Source organism: Bactrocera neohumeralis, chromosome 5 (assembly GCF_024586455.1).
Source record: "Bactrocera neohumeralis isolate Rockhampton chromosome 5, APGP_CSIRO_Bneo_wtdbg2-racon-allhic-juicebox.fasta_v2, whole genome shotgun sequence".
Taxonomy (NCBI): domain Eukaryota; kingdom Metazoa; phylum Arthropoda; class Insecta; order Diptera; family Tephritidae; genus Bactrocera; species Bactrocera neohumeralis.
The window spans coordinates 21,650,442-21,678,403 of record NC_065922.1 but is presented as its reverse complement, the minus strand read 5'-3'; the positions used below and the strand labels follow the sequence as shown (position 1 = coordinate 21,678,403).

Here is a 27,962-nt window from a genome sequence, read left to right as displayed (position 1 = left end):
TGATTTGAAACTGAAAAAATACTGTGCTCCGTGAATGTGCACTTATTCCTCGTATGTGGCATCGCTTTGCTGCTATTTGTGCAACCGTGCTAGTTTATTTACAAGCAGCTGTTTTGTGAATTTAGTGCATAATTTTATTTTGTCGGCATTTTATTTAAAGAAATAAATTAAAAGAAATATCAGGTACGTACGAATAGTATATACACTATTTAATTATTTTTTGGAAATCTCTGGAACCGTAGCGTATTTGATATTTACTTATCTAGTGCATTAAGGCGGTTCTATACTCCGCATTGTTCATAACATAGTTGAATCTACTTAACTCCTGAGTGGAATCTCAGAAAGGATTCCTTAGGCTATCTTTTGCACCAGCACTTAGTAAGAGAAGTGAAAAAAGTGTTTATTTATCATATGTCTACTGATCCAAATTTTATATGCCAACGACATTGTAAACCTTTGTCTAATAAATTGTAAAAACGAAAATATAATATCTGCTTTGAACTAAGAATTTCTACAACCACTCTCCGCAGGAATATACCTACATTTGATATTATAATTCTCAACATGAATGCTATGACAAATGTGAAGAATGTACTTAAGCTCAGTGCAACTGATTTAAAAGGTGGCAAGAAATCATGGCATGATATGTATAAGGATTCAGCATGGATATTTGTTGGTGGTTTACCTTACACCTTAACAGAAGGCGATATAATCTGTGTTTTTTCACAGTATGGCGAAATTGTTAATATTAATTTGATAAGGGATAAAAGTAGTGGAAAGTCAAAAGGTTTTTGCTTTATCTGTTACGAAGACCAACGTTCCACTATCTTGGCAGTTGATAATTTAAATGGTATTAAACTACTTGGGCGTACAATACGCGTGGATCACGTGGCCGATTATAAACCACCAAAGGAGAATGAGAAAATGGACGAGGAGACACTTAGATTGTATATAGAGGGTTGTGCACCAAAAGCAGTGGTGCAAAAAAAGGAACGATAATAAATAATGTAATAATTAAACAAATTTAGTTATTTTTAATGAATAGTATTATAAGTAAGCGGGTTGTCGCACTCAAATATGCCTAAATATAACCTTGGTCACATTGCTAGTTTGCTTACTTTCTTTGGCTGCTTGACTGTCCAAATGGCAAAAAATAATATAATCAAATCTTAATTGAAAGTTTATGATTTTTTTTTATTTTAAATTCATGTTTTATTTTATTTTATAAAAATGCTTACTTCCAATTATAAATTAGACATTTTCAGACTTCCTTGAAGTAAAATTTTGTTACATTAATTAAACAAAAAAAAAATGGTTTATCACAACGTTTCTAGAAATAAATGATTCTAACGTGCCATTACTGGGCAGACGAATAATATAGTAGTATTAATTATACTTTTTACACAAAACATTTGGAGAAATTTTTTAATATTTATGTATGTAAGTATATATGTATGTATGTAAGTTGGTTAGCGATAGTCGTATTAAAAATAAACTGCAAACTTTTTTACAAATTTATTATTTCCATTAAAACCGAAGTAGTTAAGTGTAAAGCGGAGAGATCTGTCCAAAATATAAAATATGCCTATCTATGGATTTTACGGTGTTTTTTAATTCCTGTGAAAACGAAAGAACAGAATTAGTATGATTTGTTGTAATTGTAATTGCCATTGAAAATTACGCCACATACTTGCATTACAATGTCGGCCGTAAAAGCCACGATCGCATTTACATGTTTTATTCGCCGTACAGACGCCGTGCTTGCAAGGACGCCTACAGGTTGAGCGTTGTATGCGCTCTATTTCGCAATGGTTGCCCAGCAAACCGCTTGGACAGCGACAAATATTGGGGCCTATGCAGCGACCGCCATTTTTACAAGGAATCACACATTTGGCTAGACAATTTGAAAAAGAACACATACACATGTAATTAAAAGTAATAGAAAATTTGTGTGTGTATACTTACAAAATTCGCAGTGCAGCCCATAGTAACCTTTTGAACATTGGCATTTATCCTTTTGTATGCATTTGCCACCATTCAAGCATTTTTCAGAGCAGATGCCTAAATATAACAACAATTTGATAAAAATTAATGCGGTTGAATTACCTCTTTGCAAAAATTAAACTTTAGTAAGTAATATAGTTGGCAGATATAAAAAATCTAAGTTTGATGCCGTAATATAAAAAAAAAATCGTATAATTCAATTCTTCATGCTTAATATGCATAATCAGAAAATTTTTATGCCTTAACTGTTAGAGAATATACAGAGCAGATCATATTTCAATTGTTTGCCAGACAGTCGGCTCGATTTAACCGGAACGGATCCGTATTTATATAACCGTTTAGGAATTGCTAACAGAAATGGAATGACAATGCTAATAAAAAACTATTTTTAAAAGGTTTAAACATAAAAATAATAATAATCACACTCATAAAAGTTTGAATTCTACTTTTCTGTTGCTTTCACTTTGCATAGTATCTTTTAGGCGCGTTAGTACACCAATAACGGTTTCATATATGACATTTCATACATTCAACGAACTTCACTATAATTAAAAATGTTTGAGTGGTAACTATTTTTTTTTTGTTTTTCTTTCATTTTTTCTTTTCTCATTCACTCAGTATTTAAGCATGTTGCGCCTCTCGAATATATCAAACAACAGTTGGCGCCTCATACAATGCCGACCGATACTGCAACAGTCCAAACAAAAGGTGGCGACAGAGCATGGAAGCCAACAAAAACCTGAAACCACTACGACGCTACGAAAGCGGCCTACTCAACTAACAGATGAGATCATACGTGTTGATCATGCTGGTGAATTGGGTGCCGATCGTATTTATGCCGGACAAATGGCGGTTTTGGGTAAGGGACCGATGGGCAAGACTATTGCGCACATGTGGGAACAGGAGAAGGAGCATCGTAGAAAATTCGAAAAACTCATACAAGAGCACAGAGTGCGACCCACCGTTATGGTGCCGATATGGAATGTAGCTGGGTTTATGTTGGGAGCGGGTAAGCGGTGCATAGAAAATAACCGAATTGCTACTATTTTAGATTATAAATAATTTTAAGCGTTTCGTTGCCTTAGGCACTGCATTGCTGGGTGAGAAAGCTGCCATGGCATGCACTGTTGCTGTGGAAACAGTCATCGTGGAGCATTACAATGAACAATTGCGACAAATTATGGCGTCCCCTAAGCCGGATAAGGTGATTGAACGTATTTTTGGCAACAAAAATTTGTGTATATTTTTTTTATTTTTACTATGCACTTTCAGGAACTCTTGGATACAATAACAAAGTTCCGTGATGAGGAACAAGAGCACCATGATACGGGTATTGACTGCGGCGCTGAACAGGCACCTTTTTATAAAGCAATTACGGAAGTTATCAAAATCGGCTGCAAGACAGCTATTGCTATTTCGAAACGTATTTAAAAAAATAAAATGTAGTATTTGTTTGCTACATATTTATATGTATGTAAATATTTGTATTGTATAAAAGCAGTTTTTAAATAAAATTATTATTACGCATAAATATACGCGCACTTACCTCCTTCGCAGTATGTACCCTGATATCCGTCGGAGCAGGTGCAGACTGATGGTGCTGTGCAATTACCGCCATTTAAACATTGTGGAAAACAAAATGCCGTTTGACAATATTGACCCGTATAGCCGGCTTTGCATTGGCAAATTTTATTATGATTACAAAAACCATTATCGCCACATTTCAAATTACACTCCGGGTCCGGACCTTAAATTATTTAATTTAAAAGTAAAAGCACAAAACATCAAACAAAATATTACTACTTAAATGTACGTTTGTGCTTTTATATAAATGTAGGCTTACTAAAAGCATTGGCAAATAAGCAACAACAGTTGTATTGAATATATGAAAAATATGCATAAACAAAAGCTGTTTAGCGCCGCATTTAGACGTCTCAAGCATTCTACAAATCTCAACAAGCAGTGCTTAATGTATATTTATATATGTATGTATGTATGTATAGTATGTGTGATAACTTTAGGCATTCGTTTATATTTAGTAATTAATAAGCGTAGCGTTAAACAGTCAGGGTAATGCAATAAAAACGCCAGCCAGTAATGTGTTTGTGTTTTAACCGCAGTGGGAATGTGAGTTACTATTTTTTCGACATTTAGCAATATAATACAAAACTATATTGCACGAAAGATTTACGCTTAAGCGCTCTTATACTTCTAATTATAAATTTTTACTCTCGGAACAGTTAAATGAATGTTTTGTTAGCGGTCGTTTATAAATATTTTAAACCCCCTAATAGGTACACTCTACCCACAACATCAATATCATCTGACAGTGAAGGAAAGAGGGGGAAATCTGAGATAATTTCTAATGGGTCCGTAGTTCTCATAAGGACCCGGTACTCTGCAATAATTTTTTGCAGATTTGTCATCTGCTGAAATTTGACAATTTCGCAAACTGAATTGTAAAAACAGTTTTTTTTAGATTGCTACAACATTTTTTTCTTGTACGTGTAAAGTTTGCTCACCATTTATCAATTAGTTTGCGTCCGGCAGCATTTTGTTTACGATTCGAAAAATTTGTTACTTGAATTTTTGTGTTCTCAATGGAATCATGACTATAGAACCATTAAAAATGTTGCAGAATGTTATCGACAGTCAACTTTATCACGAATACAAGTATTTGATTAGCACAAAGCAATCAGTGAAGTCATCGAAAAATTTTCATAGATGGACTTTTCGTCCATTCACCTGCATCGTGTTGACCAAACAGTAGTAGAACACCTCAATATCTGTTATGGTTCGGTTCAAGCTTTTTGGTTAATGTTTTGGGTACGAAGCGTTTCAATGAGAGACTCTTACCTAAAGACCAGAAATTTTTGCAAAAACGACGTCGAGTAGAGGTTACAAAAGCGATGCTTGACAACGATCAGGATCCTACATTTTTGACCAGACGTGAATTTATGAATATGACTTTGAAACATTCTAATAAACTAGCGAAATTCCAAATAAAAGTTTTAACCGAAAAACCCAAATTCGCTGAAAGCCGTCTCAGCCGAGTCTTATAACAAGTGTACCAAGAATTGGATTAGGCGTTTGTTTGCTCGTATTGGCTGATGAGTTTATTTTGAAAGCGATAATAAAGATTTGTATTGAAATACGTGAAAAAGTATTTTTTGTTAAATTTAATAAGATGTTTTGAACAACTTAAAGGCCTTCAGTGAACTCGGGAAAGTTGAAATACTTAAAAGTATAATTGTTTTGGTTCGGGTCAAATTTGATCAGATGCCTTGCATGATCTAATGACGTGAAGCGAATTAGGTAGACTTAAAATTAACTAGCGAGAACGACTTATTTGAGCTATTTATAGATATAATAAAAAAATTACTAAGTCGGTTGAACATGAGAATCTTCCGAGCATCCGGTTTACGTTAAAAAGTACATAACGGTAAGGTTATGTTTTGCAGACTTATCGATCTATTTGAGTCTCCTTAAATGCTTATGGCTCACAAGAGTATTTAATGTTCGGATCCTTAGAAAGTAAACTTTTCCTTACTGTTTTGTTTCAAAAAGGACAAGTCCTAGAGTTGCCCTCGACCCTATTGAAAAAAGTGACTATTCTCAGAACAAATTTTAGTTTTTTTGAGGGTTCTAGGCTGACCTAACTCCGTAAGATCGATAAATAAGCCGAAATGGAAAAAGTTGGCATTAAGTAAAAGTACAAAGTTATGGACTACCTTTCGACTTATAAAACAATGTCTAGTAATTTCAATATTCCCACTGAGGTTATCGGAAAAATAAATTTCGAAAGAAGTATGTATATTAGAAGCCAATGTTTTTTTATAGTTTGTATGTATGTATTTTTGTAAAGGAAGCATTTCTTTTTATACACTACCTTGCGAAGATGTTAGTGTAGAGATGGAAGCGTTACCTCTGTGTGCGCATTCCTTTTTGAAATTCAAACGTATCGGCGTGCCAGGCAACAGCTTCTCTCGACGATTCTGTATGGACAAACCGATTGTGAACATAGCCGTCCCTGAATTATTGTGGACGCACGGCATGAAAATACTAAAATCTGTAAGTAAAATACAAATATAGATTGATTGTAGTGTATTTTCAATGTTATATTGGAAAATATTCGTTTTTTACCACTACAACATTAAATTTTTCGAAAATATTTTACTCGCCATTGAAATCGGTTCAATTGACAAGAATATGGGTGAAAATATTAAAGAAGATAGTAGTCCAGTCAGTTAAGCTTAAATTAGGTAAGAATCTCTGTAGGGTATACCTGCCATATGTGGGTTTTGAGACAACTTTAGGGTGTCAATATACAAGTATTTACAGACATACATATAAATGGGTATATCGAATTCCGAGGTGAACTTACTATAATGACTGGACTATAGATACAATAATGAATCGGCTACGATCGGGTCGACGTGGAATGTCTAGGGAACCTGTTCTTTATACTCGTTTATATTCATAGAACACCTTTTGTGCCGCTTAAAGTGTGAAATTTTGAAAAAAATTATCTTTATTTTTTCACATTTAGATAGTTTCGGTTTTCAGAGCTCGGGAAGAAATTTTTTCCTAAAAACCAGACCGATTGACTTAAAATAGCCAGATTTACTCATTTTCTTGGTTATATTTGTCAGGTAACGATTTTTTATAATAATTTCGATTTTTGAAGTTTTGAACGTAAATTTTTTCACAAAAAAAACTACTTGTTTTGGGAACCGCCATTTTCTCAAAATGTTGACTATTCTTTCGATCATTATCCGTTTTTTTTGGTTTCTGAGATTTGAGATAATTTAAGCAGAAAAATCTAAAAACCGCTAGACAACTAAAAACAGAGGTTCTCCTGGATTAAGGGATTACTTCATTTCATGGATTAAGGTTTTTATTGTCTTATTAAATTCTACAACACATCTAGAATATTGTATTGTCCTAAATTTTAAAGTTGATCCGAGTAATAGTTTCGTAGATACAGCCTTGAGAACTTGTGCGTTCGAGGCTGGATAGGCTATAGCGCCGTCTTTAAACACGCTTTTCTCGAAACTGTGTTTTTAAGTCGGTTGGCAAGATTTCTCGAGAAATACTCAACCGATCTTCATGAAATTTTAAACACGTCTTTGAGATACAATTTTCAAAAATTTGGAAGGATTTTTTCGGTTATTATTTGAAAAAAAAAAATAATGTCGCGAAATTTTCCCTAAAATATAAATTTTTTTGTAAAAATGTTTGCCAAAAATCCAATTTTCAGTTTTTTTCCGTCGATTAAGTTCTAAGTTTAGCTTTTAACTAAAACACGTATTTTTCCACTTCGTGTAAGGAGTTATCCTGCCGCGGGCGCATCTTTTTTCCGAGGCGCTACCGGAAATGGCATTGCAATGGGCGAGTTTAAAATATTTTTTTCAAAAAATTTCAGAATTTCTTTGTAATACACTATTTACTTTGTAACAATAAAAAATTCGAATAAAAGCTTTAATTATTTATACGAGAAAATAATTGCTGAAAAAAAAAAACAATTTTTTGATCAAGGAAAACTATGTAACCCCTAAATATGTACGTACATTTTGAGCTAAAAGAATTAAATTCATTTTTAGTTAATATATGAAATACATAATAACTGATTACCTTTCTCTTCCGCCGGTACGCGTCCTTTCTTCGCAATTGAAAGCTTGGGATCCTTCAAAACATTGTGATCTAGCGAGATCAAACGATCGAAGTGATAGAAATATTTTCTGCTGCCCGATTTCCACGTGAAATTCACGTAGTTCACTTCGGCGGGTATAATCAAGAATTTGTAGACATTGATTTCAGGTAAATTAAACACATGACCATTTTCAATGGCATAGATGCGACCATGCGAACCGAATCCTTGTGGAAAGAAAAGTGCTTTAATCTTGAAAATCAGATCGGTTTTTTTTATGGAAACAAATACACGTTTGGGGGAGTCCCTGCCATACTGCGCTTGTGGAGTGTGGCGGAGATTCCCCCTTAGCAATACATTACCACTTAGCATATTCAGCTGCTGTTCATTGATCCACAATGACAGCTTATTGTCATGCTGACGATGCTTTTTGCGATGCGCCTGTTGGTGTCCATTGCCCAGATTGCCGCCGGCACCACCACCACCACCCTCATCTTCTGAACTCCTAAGCTCATGATCGGCATCGTTGGCGTGCGATTGTTGCCTTTTGCATTCGCTCAAACTGCTCCAGCAAAATAGCAGCATCAGCGATATTAGATAGAACCACTTGATTGCTGACATCTGTGTATGGTAAAACATTTTTCTCTGCAATGACATTAATACTATATATGATGAGCAAGCAACTTTGTATCTTATATACCCGATTACGTACGAATACCTAACGTATATATGTTTGTGTGTATATAGGCAGTGTTACAATGTTGCTGTGTGCATTATGCATACTGGGGCAATAGAAAAAACTATTTGCTATAAATGGCGAAACGACTGTTCCAGTCAATAACTGTTATTGTCAAGTGCTGTTATAAACATATGAAGTGGTTTTCCTGCGAAATACTTCTTTATCTTGTGGCTGTAATGACTTTTTTAGGATCTTTTCGTGGAATAAGTCGTTACTGGTAACCCGGAATGTCGGCTATAAAATGCTTAAGGACAGTGCGATTAGAAGTTTGATTAGTGCAAGCTGCAAAGTGGACATTATACGTAATGATAAGTAAGAGGTCTATAATATGTTCAGTAGCATACAAATTTAATCTTCAGCGTTGCTAATTAAGATTGCAATAAAGCAAAAATATAAGTCTGTAATAAAAATATATTTAACAAATAAATATTTTTCTTGGAAATTCATAGTTTTTTGTAGGAATTACGTCAACGTATATATTTAATATAGACTTTTAAATATGTTATAGGTTGGCTCAGCTTCACCTCCCATTTGCCCATTGCGCCTTGATGTCATCGAAACAATAAATATATTATATTAGCAACCTAAATGTCTTTTACGCCGACTCCGAATGTCTCATCTTTGGCTTATAATAAATCACTTTAAGAAAAAATTTCCCCTGTTTTGCCTTTTTATGTTTCCTTATTTTTATACCCTGTACAGGGTTTGCCACGAAGTTTGTAATACTCAGAAGAAATTGTCGGATACTTTATAAAGTATATCTATAATTGATCAGCTGTGTCAATTTAGCCATGACCGCTAATCTGCCCGTCCTTCTGTCTGTCTGTATAAAATTGGCTTAGATTATTATCCAAGGCAATGCTACAATCTCATCAGTTGTTGTCATCGTCCAGGCCTCTGCACCATATAGCAGGACGGGAAATATGAGTGACTTATAGAGTTTGGTTTACACAAGAACTGATGAGTCGGCGTTGCGAGTTTTCGAGAGAAAAGTTCTGCGGAAGATTTACGGTCCTTTGCGCGTTGGCCACGGCGAATATCGCATTTGATGGAACGATGAGCTGTATGAGATATATGACGACATTGACATAGTTCAGCGAATTAAAAGACAGCGGCTACACTGGCTAGGTCATGTTGTCCGGATGGACGAAAACACTCCGCCGGGGGAAGCAGAGGAAGACCAGGACCTGGGTACACGACTGGCGCGCTGTTGTTAACTCGGCTATAATCGCGTAAGCGGTGTCTACGCCAATTAAGAAGAAGAAGTAGAACGCTACAATCTCCGAAAATGTTGTTTAGATCATGTTTGGTTAGAAAGAACTAGCAAAACGCTTTCCGTTGGCCGGAATATATTTATAACGGGTGAACCAAGTGCAGGTACTTTTTTCAATAGCCTTTTTTTGACAGATAACGTGTGAGTTGTGTCAAGCTGTCATGTTATATTTATTCATCCATTTCATCTTGAGACCGAGCATTCATTATTGTATAACCTTCGACCGAATAGATCACGTCCAGAACGCGGTGAAGAAAATATAGCAGCTGGAGCTGAACTCGCACTGACGTATGGAACAACTTGGCGTATTTTACATCCAGATCTTAAATTGTAAGTGTACAAAATATAGCTTGTGCAAGAACTGAAGCCGCGAGCTTCGCTCTATGTGCTCTTGAAAATTTCCAAGAAGATTTCACGTTTTCGAACCAAATTTTGTTAAGCAATGAGGCCCATTTCAGGCTCAATGGGTATATAAACAAGCAAAATTGCCGCATTTGGGACGAAGACCTGAAGAGATTCAAGAGCTGCCGTTTTACCCAGAAAAAACAACGGTTTGATGTGGTTTGTGGACCGGTGGAATCATCGGTCATATTTCATTATCAGTGGAAAAGCTCGTAAGAATCACCAAAAATTGGACTCAACGGCTGAATTATCTAAGACTTGACCGCGGCCAACATTTGAAAGATATAATCACCAAAAAGTAAATGCCAAATAATGATCCTCGAAAGATATGAAACATTCCTCATTAATTTTGAAGTTTTTGTGTGTTTTCTTCAAAAAGTAGGGAACCTCGAAATGGATCACCCCTTAGTTACTATAAGAAATGCATCTGTGAAGGGTATTATAGCTTTGACGTAGCCGAAGTTAAGGTCTTTGTATCAATGTGGCTATAACTAAGTTATTTTGTCCTAGCTCCTCATAGACATGATGGATTTGAATAATCTTTATTTCAGGGACCTACCCTGCTATGTTCACCGACAATAAACGAAACGATACACTGAACTTTCTCTTGAACAGATATTTTTGATCTGTAAAATGCAAACCCTTTAGTAGGTGGCAAAAGACAACCTACATGCTACACTATACAAGTAGTCTGAAAAGATTGTGGACATTCATATAAGATCGAAGGCGCTGAAAATCGCACTCCTACACGCCAGTCAGCATGCGTACAGAGCATGCACATCCACTTGAGTCTTACTTAGGGGCTTGAGCCCCTAACACGCGGTGGCAGGAAGTTAGAGGGGTCTCAACCTTACGGTGGAGTAGGTTTGTGAATTTAACACAGTCCAAAGCCACCAAGGCACTCGTGATATGCATACGCCTAGCCGGCAGATCCCAGGGCTGCAAGCCAGATATCATAAGATGGCTGAATGCCATGATCATAAGACCTATTGTCACTTATGGAGCGGTCTTCGGTAGGCCTTCAACTATCGAAGCTGCAAAGGCTCGCCTGTGTCTGCGCTTCAGAAGCAATGCGCACTTGCCCCACCGCAGCACTTGAAGTCATGCTGGAGCTCACATCGTTGCATCTAGTGATCAAACAGGAAACGAAACATACCATGTTGCTAATGGCAGCAGAGGGTTTCGGCAAAGGAAGATAATGTCGTCTAATCAAATGAATTCCCAAGGATAAGACACACCCCTGGGGCTTCATCCAAGGGACGGATTTACGAAGAGGAATAACTTTACTTAGAGTTTTAGAGTTACTCTCGGCAGTAAGGCGGAGTGGAACGACTCCACATTCCACATACTGAGGAGCACCACTATTCAGTGTTACACTGACAGCTTGAAAATACCGAAAGGCATTGGTATTGCGGGACCACATAGCAAACGCCTTTGAAGCAGAAGTGGTTGTGGTTTAAGATCCTGTGTTGACCCAAGCTAAATAAAATCAATAAGCTTTAATATTTCGATTTGAAATACGAGTAGATTTCTTTCAAGAAAAATTGGATTCTTCGATTTTATAGTTATAAGAAGGCTGTATTTGAGAATTTTACCCCAGGAGGCTCGGGTAATACTTAAATATTGAGTAACGAAGTGAGTGACATCAAAATCCAGACAAGCGCATCAATGCCTCGAATGACAGAAAAACTAGTTTGAAACTAGTCAAAACTTTCTTACACAATAGTAAGCGAATATTAGAATGAGTTGACCTGTAACTAAAAATTTCAAAACATCGAAAGTGGATTTTTCCTAAACCTGAATTCATAAACTATAGTGAAAATTTATTAGAAGTTTTCCGGGTACGTATTGAGTATAAAGAAACCGAAAATCTGGTCCAATTCATTCGAAAATCGGAGCTAAGCCAAGTAAGCAAACAAATAATAACAACAAAAATATCCCATTAATTCTCAAGCAAGTTGAAAAGCAACGAGCATAACTGCTCGCAGCGATCTTCGAAGTGTAATAAAGAAGTCTACGCTGCTTAAGGCGTTTGGTGGACTTTTTGAATGAAAGAAACCAACAGAGGCAAGTCTGGGAACGGCAAGCAATTAAAATTAATTATGCTTGTGTAGTGAAGTTGGGTTGGACGTGATTATTATTTTGTAGAATCGTGAAGATCACAATGCTCATTGATGGGCATGGGTGTTGACAAGCGACTAATTTACTTTTTAATAGCCAAGTGTAATTAAGAAGTAATTAAAATGAAGTTATCGCCGGAAGTAAGTGCATACTTAATTTGTAAGTGTGCTACTCGTAGGATCTATGGAATTCGATATGACGAGAATGAATATTAAAGCGTATTTGAGTGTTGGATAATGTAAGAGCACTTTTGATGAAGTGGTTTAATTCGCATATTCGAAATTGTAAACGATTATCAGGATAAAACCCGGTGTTTTTAGGAACTCAATATTTAAGGGGTTAAGCTAGTCTAGAGCTTAACTTTGACAACTTGGCTGAGAGTATGAAAAAAGGAATCCAGCTTTTCTCCAGGCTTAATTTAATATGAATAGACTGCATAAAAATGTTTATACAATCTGATCAAATTTGATCCGGACTGACAAAAAACTATATTTTTAAGTATTATAATACAAATATCGACTATTGTCTACAAAATGTGCTGAGCCAATACGCATGCCAACTTAATCTAATTTACTGTCGAATTTACTGGGAAAACCTGAACCATGAATTTGTTCTTCCTGGACAAACCGTCAACGCCAAGTTTTACACGTGAGTCCTCAATAGATTGACGAAGGGTCAATCGGGTCCGACAAGACAGCGCAGCCGATTGGAAGTTGCACCACGACAACGCCCCGGCTCACACCGCCTTTTTTGTGAACAGCTGCCTAACCAAGGCCGGCATACCAACGCTTCCGTAGCCGCCCTACAGCCCAGATGTGGCCACCGGACTTTTTTTTGTTTTCTTGCCTGAAAAGGTCGATGAAAGGCAAGTGTTTTGAAATGACAGAGAGGATACAAGCAGAATGCCTTCCATGACGCCTTCAATGATTGGAAAGCACGCTGGCAGCGCTGCATCGATGCAGAAAGAGCCTATTTTGAAAATTAGTAAAGAATTGTGACAATTGGTTCAATAAATTTTTTTAAATTGATTCAGTCCTATTACTTTCCGGACAAATTTGATTTGGCAAGTATATTTGTCATGCTTTTGTTTTTTGACCTCTATTCGAACTCGTTTTCACCAAAGATGGTTTGAGTCTGTTCGTAATAAATTAGAATGCCCAAAACGCTTCTGCAACAATTTCAACGATTCCACAACCGCAATTACATTGGAAACACAAATTTAAAGAAAGCTTTTTATGCAATTCTTGCATGGAAAAAATCGCCAAAGAAACCTTCGGCGTCGTAAACTAATTGATATAAGTATGTAGACTAAACTTCGCACGAACATAAACAAGGAATCTAGGAATAATTTTTTATCGATTCGGTTTCGGCCTAACCCCATTGGACTCATTAAACAGGAAAATTGTTAAAAAATTATGGAGAGTGGAACTTCAGTTTTTGAAACTGTGGTTACTCAGTTCAATATTAGATTCGAACGGTTGCTTTGAGAACGATTTCGAATTTGTTTGAACGATTTCAATATTGATGCATTCCCTTGGTCTATGCTACCAACTGACAAAATGGATCTGAAGTTATAGACCTACCTTCCACCATCCTTCTATACACAAATGAATACACTTTGAATCAAGGAAAACGTTAGATTTCCACACAAAATAAACAATTTCAAGTTATTAAATGCGAAGTCCAATATTTAAAGTAACTTGCAGCAGGCATTAGAGGCGATATCAGAAAGCACTAATTTCATATTCTTCGATTACAGTTCAATAATAGATGAGATCGGTATTACTTCACAGCTTCGCAATTTGATTTCATTAAGTGCCTTTGACCAAAAATATCAAATACTTATATTTATACGCGTTAGATTAAATTGAAAAAAACACACACACAAATTTTTATTACACATGTAATCATAATGCACGGTAAGTAATCAGCTACCCGAACCGGCACATTCAATATTCCATTAATTATCACTTAACCACTCCGACATCAACACCTGTAGGCGGCACAAATGCAACCAGCGCGCTCGCACCACAATATAACAGATGCACAATATCTGCTCAACGTAAACGGCAACGACACAATCATCGGACACTAACTTCCAGCAAACAATTTGTTAGCTCTTTACGATTATTGCCTTTCTCACACCTTATTACTAAGTGAGCCAGCTCACTGCTCCATTTGCCTGACGCTTGACTGCTGTGCAATGTGGACAGACAATTGACGATGTTGACGATACGGCCAAGACGACCAAGCCGACGACGACAACGGCAACCAGTGGACCTGCACTTTTAACAATACAAGTGGCAAGAGAGCCACTGCAACAACAGCAATGTATTAGCGCATAAAAGAAGAAAACCAAAGTCAAAGTTACAACAGCAGGACAGAAAATGGCAACAACGTCGTCAACAAAAAGGCTCAACGAGCAAATTGAGGCAACGCTTAAATGGACAAACACCTCAATAAACACCAAGGCGTCGAACAGCGGGCAGTTCGAACCGAAACGACAACATATTGAGGAACCAAAAAAAAAAATAACAACAAAAAATGCAGCAAAAAAGTGTTTCATACGCATCTGGTATATATAGTAAAACATACATATATGTGCGTATGTATGTGTAAGTGAGAAATTTATAAAGTATAAAGAGGCGAACGGACGTCTGGGTAGTGCTGAACAGGCAGCTGGACAACTGAAAGGGTCCAATATACACGGACATATGTGTGTGTATGCTCATATTTGGCAAGGTTTAATGCAACGTTATATCGGTATGCCTACATTTATGGGAACTACTAAGTAGCAGCAGAAAGGTTGTGCAACTGCGCTAATAAACTCGGTCTCATGCAAAAGCAGCAACGAAAGTAACACGCTGTGTTGGCAAAGAAGACATTGTTTCAGTAGAAAAGATATACTCAAGCTTTGTTAATTTCACTTTGGAACTGACCAATACGTAGGTGTTCAGTTGATGAGCACAAGGTGTTCCGATGCAAGATTTGCTGGATTTGATATATGCTGGATTTTATACCCTGAACAGGGTATATTAAGTTTGTCACGAAGTTTGTAACACCCAGAAGGAAGCGTCGCAATTGTTTAATTCTTCTTGAATAAGTTCGCTTTCCATTTGCAGAAAGGTTTCATGGCGAAAACTGGATATTAGAACAGGGTAAGGCAGAGACTAAATATGTTTTAAGGTACGCGATATATTCATTTCAGGAATCGAAAACCTCCCCGTTTTTTTGGTTTGGGAAGACGAGGTATAAAATTGACGAAGACTCGGTTGAAGTTCTTTTGCGAAGAACAAGGTTGAGACAGTTGAACTTGAATGAAACTAATTAAGGGAGGATCGGTTCTATAAGCCATCATGTCTGCAAAGGGAACGTTATACTTGAAAAAATGAGGATTAGGAAGAACACAACATGCAGAGACTTAGTTAATTAAGCGATATATTCATTTAGGAATCGAGGTTTCCCTATGAGTTCGAACTTGACTGGATCAACTTCTAAACTAGGATAAGTATATTTTAAGAATTTCCGGTATACTTTAGAGTGTACTAGTTGAGACCTTATTCGCATTAAAGTCATGCAATGAGTTAAAACTGTCACTCTTCGATTACCGTCTCTCTCTCTCACTCGTCTCTTCATTACCGTCGTTGCTAGCTTACGACAAGTTTTCTAATCTTCAGATATAATTGATTCTTGATATCTATTGATGTCGGAAATCCATTTAAATTCTAAGAATTCGAGAAAACTACTTCTTTTGCTCCATTTAAGAAAATTCCTGATGATTCCTACGAATCAAAAGGATCTTTCTTTGTACAAACTGAAGAAAATGTTTCGCAAACTAAAATCTAACATTTAGGTAGATCTTTTCCTGAGAAAATTCTATCCTAAGGATTATAAAATATGTATTAAGTCTAAGTTAATCTGAAAACTGCTACATTTGCCGAACGCCACAATGTTGTCAACTACAACTATCTCGCTTGCCACTTAGTAACAAAAAGAGTTAAACAGCCGGACTCTAAATTATACAGAAATAAGTTCGTATACTGTATACACATAGCTAGAAATATACCCATTACAGCACATATTACTTATTAATATTACAAAACTAAAAATTGGCATCAATATCTTCCAAATTCTTCCATCAAACTTTTAGCGTCTGCATTTGAACATAGGGGGGTTATGATCGATATCGACACCTTAAAAACCCCTCAAACTCCGCAATCAATATGCATATTGTTGCTGTAATGGGTATAAATATGCTGGTATATAGGTTTCTATATAATATATGAAATTGCATATGACAATCAACGAAAATTCAAGCGATGGTAGCAAGAATTGTGCCGCATTGACTATCGATCTCATCAGGTGAACGAAGTGTTGAAGAAGAGGTAACACGATAAGTGCACGGTTTGACAAGCCATTAACAAAAACAAAAAATAACAAAAGAAATAATACTTGAAATCATCAGCAACAACGTAAACAGAGAGGACGGAATGAACATGATTTATAAGAACGTATCACCAACAACAACAGCAACAATCACTATTATTATTGCTATGAAGGCGCGAATGACGGCCACGACACAATAAGTGGAAACACCAAATGAGACCGATTCACAGTGGACCGATTGACATACATATTTGTTTAAATATTTAAAATAATTGCAATTAACTTTCTTCGCTGTATAAGTTATCCACACCCGACACGTCGGTTGTTGCTAAGTATAATGAAAGATATCACAAGATCTTTTTAGATCCCATAATTTTAAAAACGCTTTAAGAGCTGAGAGACCGTGACGCTGAGTAATCCAAATCAAGAAGATTTCTATGATATATCCCAAAAGTGTCGACGAAAGGGAACTCAGATGCGACCAAAACGTTCTTTAAGAGCTTAGTGCGCGATAAAGAAATTCTGCTTAGAGATTTACCACCCGGAGAGCACAGAAAGTAGTTGGAAAAATCAGTCTATAGAACGAAACTTTCGGTAAAACGGGGCTGATCGACTGGCCAAGAATGATTTTCTGTTCCTTTAGATAAAACGACTGTCTTCATATCGAAGACCCTAGAACTAACGGTCATAACAGGGCAAATCATCGATATTACATATCCGCTATATAAGAAACTAAGTATAATTATCGAGAGTTTGAAAGAAAGAGAGTCGTCTTCATTGAAAGAGAAAAATTTTTACTACAGAGAATGGCAAATTGTATTCATTGGATAATTATGCGCTTAACTATAATATATCCATGTCCCTGTAAAGATCACACAATTCATGGATCCATCTTCTGCGGTACTCATTGCTCACGTGGACGGTCCCGAAGACCTTGCAAAGAACAATTCTCTCGAATGTTCTAAGTGTTTTTTCTTCTTGGTTCGTCATCGTCCATATTTCTATATTTAAGCGGTTACATGGGTTTACGGGTTTCAAAAAATCTAATTTTTGATTGTCCTATTGACACAACGCCTCTAAAATATTGTCCTAAATTTCCAAGTTGATCCGAGTAATAGTTTCGGAGGTACAACTTTGAGAACTTGTGCGCTCGAGTCTAGCTAGGCTAAGTGCCCCGTCTTTAAACGCGTTTTTCGCGAAACTGTACTTTTGAAGTCGATTGGCAAGATTTCTCGAGAACTATTCAACCGATCTTCATGAAATTTTACACATGTCTTTGAGATAGAATTAATAAAGACGTGGTCTAAGGATTTTTTTCAATTACAACTATTTGAAAAAAAAATCCGCGAAATTTTCAGTTTTTTGTAAAAATATCAGCCAAAAATCCAAGTTTCAGTTTTTTTCCCTTTGTCCAAGTTCTAAGTTAAGGTTTTAATTAAAACTTGTATTTTTTCACCCTTAAGCTTATGCCGACAGTCAGCAATCAGGTGAACCCCATCAGTGTGGGTTTAAGATCGTGGAATCGACTATGCTATACAGATGTTTAACGCATATTCTTCCAATTCTGAACACTGTAATTTGTGGCAACAAACCGGCTAAAACTGCTTATCAAAACAGCGCAACAATATCAACATAAGAGGCCGGCAAAAAGAGCAATAAACAGCAACAACATCACTAACGCTCTTGCTGGTGCTACTACAAGGTATAAATATAACGACATACAAACATGTGTACCTATGTGCATACAAACATATACACGTGGGTATGCATGTGAATGCAGAGTCAACATAACTCCTTAATTTAAACGTTGAAGAGTGTGGCGAGGTGAGCACGTATTTAACTACTTAAAAAATTAACGCGCCACTGACTTTTGCCGTCTTTGCTGTTCATTTCATTGTTTTTTATCTTGTTATTGCTTCTGCTTTTTTATATACATACATACATACATACATACATATGTATATGCCACTATATATATCAACTCATATATTTTTTTATGTTTTTTCTACGTCTTTTAGTGGGTAGCTTCTGTAGATTGCTATCACCGTATGGTATAGTAACTTCCTTCGAATTTCCGCACCAACCGTGTCTGCACACCTGCAGCTGCTAAAAGTAGCCAACCGGTAACTTACAGACGAGCAATGCTCATTCCTTTCCCCTATAGTAAAATAGATTGTTTCGAGAGTCAAGTGAACAAAATTTTTTGTATTTAATCCACTAGTCCATTATTTTCTTGAGAGGGCGATTGTCAAGCATTTCATAAGCAATTGCTAATGTGACGTCTGTAAATTGCTGATAAAGTCAAATTTAATGAGAAGCAGTTCGCATGGTTAAGAAATAACCTTGTTTCAAAGACGTTTTCACCAAAGGTCATAATAGACTTTCAAGGCGAAGGGATCATATTTTGAAAGAATGAGATTACAACTCAAATACCACACAAACCTCTTAGCACATCAGCCGTAAATATTTACTTAGGATTTGTTGAGCAATGTAATCGGCGATTTATTCTGAAAAAACTTGAACACAAGTATATCATGGTGAGGAAGATTTTCTACTTAAAGTTTTTTCAAATCAAAACCAAAAAAAAATCATTATTATTGGGTAGTCGAAAAAGTCTTTTCGTATTATAATGAACTTTAATGAAACAAATATGTACTATTTTGGTCGATCAATTTCTGCCATTTCTCCGCTAGAGACATTATTCCATCTGTGTAAAACTTTTCTTGTTTCTCGGCGAAAAACTGCGGCAAGTAATTTTCACAGGCTTCTCTTGAAGCCAACTTTACACCATTAAGAGAGTTCTGCATTGCCGAAACAAATAGTAGTCCGATGGTGCAAGGTTAGGGCTATATGGTGGATGCATCAAAACTTCCCAGCCAAGCTCTCTCAGTTTTTGCCGAGTCATCAAAGATGTGTGTGGTCCAGCGTTGTCCTGATGGAAGTTATAGCAGTTTTTTTCGATTGCTTGCTTCAATCTCATCAGTTGTTGACAGTAAAATGTAGAATCGTTCGATCAGGCTGGAGCAGCTCGTGGCGGATGATTCCTTTCCATTCCCGCCAATCACTCAGCATTTGTTGAGCTTCACCCCACTTGGACCATGACCACGCTTGGACCATGATCTTTTTCGCACATTATTGTAGCGTTTGATCCACTTTTTGTCTCCTGTTACTATTCGCTTCAGAAGTGGTTCGACTTCATTTCTTTTCAGCAAAAAATCACAGATGTTAATTCGGTCCATTAAAACTTTCATAGACATTTCATGTGGTACCCAAACAAAGAGCTTTTTTCGTAGCCAGCCTTTTTTAAATGGTTCAAAACCGTTTGATGATGAAAGTTAAGGTCCTTAGCGATGTCCTGGCTGCTTATGCGACGGTCCTGGTCAATCCTTTTCATAATTTCATCGAATTTTTCAGCGATAAGTCGACCGTTGCGAGGTGCATCTTACACATCGAAACTTCACAAATTTCATTGGTGGCGTACGTGGCATTCTTCGCCTTCTATACAAAAATTTTAAAACATAATATTTTATAACATAACTTTTTTTTCAACTTGCCCAAATTTAATTTTTTTTTGTTGAATGAAGCTTAAAATCTCACCTTTTCGCCACTTTACATATGGTATGACACAATGTGATTGGTTGCACTGGAGAAACACGACTGCAACGATATATATTTACAAAATACGAAAAGACTTTTTCGACTATCCAATATTATAGATGAATGCAGGTAACGATCAAATAACTTGTAAAAATTTTGAGTTTTGGCAATAAGGCGGATTCCAAACATAAAAAAAAACGACTTTTTGAAATTCGAAAGTGGATATAACCGCATAGGAGCCTCATTTTAGGTTCGATATCTGAACAAGAGATCATTTGATATTTTCCGCCTATATCTCAAAGATAATTTTCAATAAATTTGTTTTTGGCCTCTTCTGGATGCTGAACACAGAATTAACGAGGTGGTAGTTATGAACTCAATCTACTCAGAGACGAACGATAGTAATAAATGTCAACTAAGACGTAATCGCTTCCATTTACTGTTACGCTTTCACCCATTTTCCATCACTTTGCACACATCGTAGAACTAGTCTCTTTTTAGCCAAAACTAACAACTCCAATGCATGGCTGCAATATATCGATGTGTGTATGAAAGAAATGAGGCACAAATAAATTACGGAAAATGCGATCAGCGTCAAAAAGCCGGTTAACTGGAGGCAGTGAGACGCCCAACAAGCCAAATGACCGTTGCCAACAGCTAACAGCCGCATATCCACCCTGCACAGCTAGCCGAGCAAGCGATAAGCGAAAGCCGTTTAGCTTAGCCAGTTAGTCTGTGGGATTTAAAAGTGTGTTGTTTTTGTCTTTTCCTTATTATTTTTTTAGTGTTTTGTTTTGTTGTTGTTTTTTTTTTCTTCTGGTTCTAAAGATATTACAGGTATTCTCGTTCAATGTCCAACTGTTTGTCGGTCGTCTCAACTGTTCATTTGCTTGACCATCTACGAGCGTTTGTCTGTATGTTACACCTCATTTTTTCACTTTTTTCTTTGCTCCTGAAAGTGTTCACATGCTGCACCAAAAACAACAACAGCAACATTATAAAGCAAAAGAAAAACAAATCACACCCTTGCACACATGCATACACACAGGCGTTTAGGCGTACAAGTACATCACCGCTGGAGAAGGAGGTGTCGACTGATGCTGTTGCTGATGTGTACAAATGAGCAGAATGTGACAAAAGCATTTCAAGGGCCAAGGAATGAGTTAATAAAACATCTATTTGAGCGTGGGAATGGTCACTTCCTCTTTATTGTATGTATGTGTGTGTGTGTGCGTATTGCAAGTACATATGTGTGATTGTTTGTTTTTATGCTATGAGAATGCAATATTACATGGACATGCTGAGTAAGACATCAATTCGTAGTATTATTTGTTGTATATAGGTAAAGTAGGAGAGAAGAGAGGGAGTTCAATAAAGCTGTCCTAATATTAATAAGTAAGAAAGGTCATAATTAAAACGTGTAAGTACCATACATCTAAATCTAAACAGAACAACAGCTGATCGCTTCTAATTTGAAGGATAAAAGCAGCCCTTCCATTTGCTAACTGGGTTTAAGTGCAGCGGACCAAAATTTGCTTGTGGCACTCGGAATTTATTAATTCGGAAGTATTCAAGTTTGGAAGCATATAGCGGATAATGATTTCAAATTTTACTACTTGAAACTTTTTAAGCTTTTGTTATTAAGTGAAGCTAGCCAGATATGTAGTGTTCAGTGAAGAAGAGAGAGCGGAGATCGGGGACAATTCTTCCCACGCTCGCAGTTCGCAGAGGAACCCGATTCTCCGCAACAATGTTTTGCTGACTTTTTCTCCAACAAAATTTACAACAAACATACCCGAGTCCAAGATTTCTCTCCACGGTCCTGTATTTACTCCTTTGAGCAAAAAATAGTAATTTGAGTGACTTTGGAACCAATCGAGCTTTCACTTTTCTTAGGTACAAATGATCTTTCGAAATGATTTTCACAGATCCTTCCGATATTCAAACGATGCCAGTAAGATCTCTGACTGTTAATCGTCGATTCTCAAGCACCAATTTCTTTTTTTATTGGCGTGTTGATTATCGTCCTGTTTGGTTGATGGACGTGGTTCATCGTCAACGCGATCTCGACTCTCTTTGCATAATTTGTACCAATTAAAAACACTTGCTTGCAACAAAAAATTATCATCGAAGGCCTTTTCCAACATTCTGAACGTTTCCGCATCAAAATTTTCATTCCGCACACATAATTTAATGGAACTTCTTTCTTGAATAATTTCACTCATCGCGAAAATCGCCGAATGCCCTTTATATACTTCAGAAAGACAAGTGTATACTAAACACTAATGATTATTTTGATGTGATATTTGGCACCGACGTCATTGACAGTCAAACCAACCTTGAAAATGGGTTCAACGAATGGGTTTTCACGTGAAATTACTATAGTTAAAGTGAGATTTGCGTAAGCTTTCAGAATAGTAATTCTTTAATAAGTGTGGAGATAAATTAGACGGAAGTCAAACAGTTCGCAATAGGAATCTTTCATTTTTGGAATCATCACGCATGCCTTATAGTATAATAGATTTTGAAATTTTTTAATCCGGAAACCAAAGGTCAAATCCTAATTTTGAAATGATCGAAATAAAAGCTAAGCAGTTTTAAAGTCTAACGTGCTCTTGAATTTCAATTTTTAAATTTATATATGACCAAAATACGATCGGACTGAGAGCGAACCCCATTTTTTATTCGCTCGCTGTCGAATCCCGAAAATTTACGATACACTGAATGACTAATAATTATAAATATTAATAATACGACCCTAGAAATACCTAGGTCGCTTTGAAAAAATCTCCCTTATGAAATGCAATAAAACAGCTGTTTTCTGGAGCAGCAATTAGCCGCCGAACAGCAGCTGCTTCCAATAAAATAATTTTTATATTTCTCTGAATTTTTTAAAGACGTTTGTTTGAAATTTTTGTTATTTGTTAACATATAACATAATCAGTTTGCTTGCTACCCCGTCCGATTATTTTTTCATCAAAAATATTTCTTTAGTAAGTATGTACATACATACTTTTCACTCACATTTTTGATGACTACATATTTGCGGGCACTCGATGAGTGGAAGGTTTGAATACTTCTCTAAATTATACATATATTAATACAAATAAATCTACAATTTACAGCGTGTAAGAAACCAATTCAATGATGCCAGTCTCCACGTTGGACTGTTCTTCTAAAAATAGTCAAATCGTTTAATAACAGCGACCATATATCGAAATTGTGCCAAATTTTTAAAACTGAGATAACAAGAGTGAACAATTTAGATAAGTGCTAAGGTCTTTCACACCAAGTAGTACAGAAACTGGAGTATGCGTATGGCCCACCCAACTTTGGCTGAAGACTTGACAAATTTAAATTGGCACGTCTTGTTCTGATGACGCAGTTTGAATTTTGTATAGAACCACTTCAACTTCTCATATTATATCATATTGACTTCCATCAACTTATTTTATTTTACCGAAGATAACCTAAACATCACTCAACCTAAGATCTAGCACACAATGTCTAACGCCCTTCCGATTAATTTAATGCCGTTAACGTCGGCCAGGATCTTTTACATACATATATATAACGTTCCCTTTTTTCTATTAGTTGAATAAGAAATTTTATTGTTCAGTGGAAATTGCTTTCTTCACAATTATGTTCATAGCAATATTTGTTTTAAGTTAATTATCCCGTGTTGTTGTATTTTGAAATTCAAATTCTCAGAAGCATATTTCAAATTCGCAAATAAATTTATAATTAGGTTTTCGCAAATCTTTTAATATTATTTCCTGGAAATTATTTCGAATTTTAGTGTCATAGGTATATATGTACATATATGTATGTGTATATTGATATACATTTCCTTTTGCAAAAACTGATTACACTGTACAATTGGTATTGGACCAAACTAATTTTTTTCGAGAGATTGAGTCATAGGTTAACAAGTTATTTCTCCATTTCCCGAAGTTAGACACCAAGCGTTCGAAGTTCGAAATTGAGCATATTGGAAATATCATTAATAATTAGAGTATGTTAGTTATTAAGAAAGTAAATATGTATGTATATTGGAAATATCACCCACGATTTCTTTTTATTTCAAGGGTGTATAGCTTAGATATATGAGAGATGCTACAAGCAAGATGCAACTTTAAGGGGGTATTCTACTCTAGAATTTTGAAAAATTCGATCGTTATATATTTGTTCGATTGTTATATATTTAAAGTTTAGACCCTTAAGAACATATCCTCCAAAGGATTTTTAAAAATTAAAATTATTTTAAGAGCTACAGTTACTTTAGTAACTAGTACCGGTTCGGACGTATCGAATTTTTTAAACGCGTTTTTCTCGAATCTTCTTTTTTCCACACGGTACCGGCGTTATCTCAAGTTCTATACAACCGATTTACTTGAAATTTTGTGTGAACCTTCTTTATATAATCCTTTATCGTTCCTACCAGCATCGTGTCAAAATTTTTGTTTTTAATATTTAAAAAAAAAATCAGGAATTTCAAAAAAAAAACGTAAAACATGATTTTTATTTTCAGGCAGTCGCCATTTTTCCAAAAAATTGTTTTTCGTGTTCCCTGAAATAGGGACTATAACAGCATCCTTACTGATTAAGAATTTCTTTTGATTTTTTTTCAGACCACCAGGAGAGTCAGGATCAATGTCACCAGGATGCGCCATTTTTTTTACACCTGTCTCCCCCCCCTCTAATTATTTTAATTTTTAATATTTTTTTGTAAATTTTTTTTTCTGTATTCTTAAGATATCAATAAAAAACACCATAAAAAAATGGATAGTAAAAATATTAATTGCCTTTTTTTTACGACACTTTAAAAATTACTTGAAATTCATGCTTCTAGAGTAGAATAACCCCTTAATCTTTGAAAAAAAAAAGAAAACAATTAATAATTCAAATAATTTAGTGCAAATTTTTAAAATCGTCGTGAATATCACATTTGCAAACGTACATTCTTCCCAAAGAAGCTGCTCATTTGTCGGAGCTGTCAATATCCGAAAAATTTAGCATCGATCGAAATCTGCTCCTTAAATGGGGAAATACTTTTTTTGAAAAGATATCTTCACGAAATTTGCCACAGATTATTGCCTAAAGTAACGCAAAAATCTTCGAAGAAATTGATCAGAATGGACGACTGTAGCATATGGATGCCATTCAAACTGACTGATCAAGATAATTATCTCTTTATACCTTGAAGACAAATATTTCGATTTTTGAGGCTAATTTTGAAAAAATGAGAAATTATTTTCTTACTTATGACTAAAACTATCAAAAAACATGGTTTGGTCCACAAAAATCGATAAGGACTCATAAAAAGTTAGCTCTCAAAATTGTCATAAAAACACGCACTTGTGCGACAAAGGCATATACATACATACATTAGAGCGGTTCGATTTACAGGGGGCCAAAAAACGGAAAAAATTTCTTATGCGGGAAATATGCTACACTTTTTTTTGAACAACTTTGTCTAAAAGACTATGGTCTAAAACCGGTTTCGAGCCAACGATTTTAAGGTGAACTTTTTTAGGATTATAAAAATTTGTACTTTAGTTTTTTAGATATCCAAATGACAGTTTTTTAGATAATCGGAATGAGTTAATACGTAGGTGAATTTTTATATTCTATTGAAAATCGGTTTTTTGAGGATTTTTTTGAGAAGGAAAGAAATAAGTGATTAAAGCAAAATTTCTAGGGTTTATAGTTATATATTTAAACATCATTCACAAATTTTTTGGATACGAAATCTTTTACATTCTGCTTTTGGGAAGTATTTGCCCGATGCATCTCGCATATGCATTTGTCGCACGGCGGGCAGGGTGCAGGTTGCAATTTCTATCGGAAACAAAAAATTCAAAGAGATTCATATATTTTAATAATTTATCTTCTAGTTAAACTTAAAACATTCCGGAAAAAATGTAAAATTTGAGAATTGTTTTAAAAATTGAAAAAAGTGGTTTTTAACCAAAAAAAATTTACTTTATGTTGTTTAAAAATATGTTCAAACTTGACTTTTCATAGTTTTTTTTTAGTTTAAATAGAAGATAATTTATTGCCAAAGATAGCAAACTTTTCCCCAATTCCATAGGAAGTTTAGTTTTTTTCTATCCTTTTCGAATTCTGCCCAATTGCTCATATATCTGCTAGACGCTCGGTCACTATTTTCCTTCTAGCTTCGAAAATATTTCAAATTCCCATCTAAAACTTTGGGGACATATTCTTAGATTATTTTTAAAAAGATTTAAGCAAAAAAAAAATCGATTTTTTGAAGCTTCTACGTCAGGCTCTCCACTTAAGCAAAGTTCTTCAGTAAAACCGTAAAAAATTTCGCGCACACGCGATTTTATAGAAAAAAATCCAACCCGCTCTAATATAAATTTTGATTGAACTGCTAAACGTGCATACCATATATTCCAAATTAAAAATAAATATATCAATCAATAAACATACGCAAATATACATGCGCCCAGACGCACATAGCGATCTAACGTTTTATTGACTCAGATAACAGATGTGTAAGTGTATATGAAGTATGTAAGTATGTGGCTCAGCCGGTTTGTTGCCGCAAATTTTTACTGAATGTATAATTTTTTGCAAATTTGTTTTTTATGCAGTAATTGTCAACAACGGAGCCGCAAACTTTTACGAGCTTTTTATGACACTTGACCGTATGTTTATATGTTTGCATCTATATAAATATGTACATATGTACATACAATAAAGCCATTAATGATGTTAGTGGGTGCAAGTGTCGGACACATGCTTATATACATATGTACATACTTGTATATAAATTATTGTACTAACTGCTGTGTCTTCAGTAAAAATATACACAAAAAGTTCGAGTTGGAAATCAAACCTTAAGTGTACTGGCCCTTTATTTGCCACAAAGTTGTAAACACTGTCCACACTTAGTCAAAAGTTAATTCATTTTATCTGTTGCTGATTTTTGTTTAATCATCGCCAATAACATTTCAATTAGTTTAGCAAATAAATATTTCAGCGTACACTGCGCACAGGTAAATTCAAAAATGTTTGCTCACACAACCCCATATATAGTATATAGTAAGTGCATACATATACGCACACGCGGGCAATTATGCATATTTCGATACGTATGTATGTATGGGCATATATTTTTAAGACCTTCTCAGATTGGCAAGTAAATTGCTAATAATGGCCAACACCATGGCAGCGAAGACACTTTGCACACACTTCATACACCACAACAACAAAGCAAATAAAACGAGGAAAAAAGAGTTATAAAGCCACATCAGGCCATCGAACGACCCAGCAACGCGCTATACCACTTCTTGCCACCGCCACACACTCCTGCCGCCACTCGATGCAGCAATGCGACACAACAACGCTACACCTTACTTGCTAATGATGCTCCTTAAGCAGAGCCTTTTATTGTTGCGATTTCGTTTTTGTTGTTTTTGTTTTTTGGCTTTCCAAGTAGAATTTCAACTAAACACCAAGTTCAATTTACCCGCTTCAAGTTTCGTACAGAAAGTTTGTTTTGTTTTGCTTTTCTTAGCCGCTTATCGGTCGGTCTCTGATCGGTCGATGCGTCGATGCGATCAAGTCACGTTCACGTTCACACCGTATCGCATTCAAGTTAATACTGACTGTGATGCGCGTGTACGAACTCGGCGACTGTCTGACTGGTGCTGTTGGTGGTTGTTTGTTGCGTCGTTGCGCCGTTGCTTGTTGCGCTGGTTCCTTTATCCAACTCGATTTGTTTGGAGGAAGTTTGCTTCGATGATCTCAGACGATCGATG

The 27,962-nt window shown here is 35.8% G+C and overlaps 3 protein-coding genes across 6 annotated transcripts; 2 read left to right on the top strand and 1 right to left on the bottom strand.

Moving 5' to 3' along the window:
• Positions 1–88: 88 nt before the first annotated feature.
• Positions 89–1,376, top strand: LOC126759710 (RNA-binding motif protein, X-linked 2). Its single transcript, XM_050474742.1, has 2 exons — positions 89–183; positions 531–1,376. Exon 2 carries the CDS (start codon positions 565–567, stop codon positions 997–999), a length of 435 nt encoding a protein of 144 aa, XP_050330699.1. The 5' UTR covers positions 89–183; positions 531–564; the 3' UTR covers positions 1,000–1,376.
• LOC126759708 (5-demethoxyubiquinone hydroxylase, mitochondrial) lies at positions 102–3,535 on the top strand. Its single transcript, XM_050474739.1, has 4 exons — positions 102–183; positions 2,623–3,013; positions 3,090–3,208; positions 3,277–3,535. Exons 2-4 carry the CDS (start codon positions 2,632–2,634, stop codon positions 3,433–3,435), a joined length of 660 nt encoding a protein of 219 aa, XP_050330696.1. The 5' UTR covers positions 102–183; positions 2,623–2,631; the 3' UTR covers positions 3,436–3,535.
• Positions 1,521–27,825, bottom strand: LOC126759704 (protein shifted). 4 transcript variants are annotated; one of them, XM_050474736.1, is made up of 8 exons: positions 27,671–27,825; positions 8,017–8,299; positions 7,639–7,899; positions 5,930–6,073; positions 3,551–3,751; positions 1,966–2,061; positions 1,691–1,894; positions 1,521–1,617 (listed from the first exon to the last, which is right to left on the bottom strand). In XM_050474736.1, the coding sequence occupies exons 2-8, from the start codon at positions 8,291–8,293 to the stop codon at positions 1,586–1,588; spliced, it is 1,215 nt and encodes a 404-aa protein (XP_050330693.1). In that variant the 5' UTR covers positions 8,294–8,299; positions 27,671–27,825; the 3' UTR covers positions 1,521–1,585. The 4 variants fall into 4 exon arrangements, with proteins under 4 accessions (XP_050330693.1, XP_050330692.1, XP_050330690.1 ...); XM_050474735.1 differs by having other exon boundaries at positions 5,894–6,073; positions 7,639–7,881; XM_050474733.1 differs by having other exon boundaries at positions 5,894–6,073; positions 27,671–27,824.
• Positions 27,826–27,962: the final 137 nt, after the last annotated feature.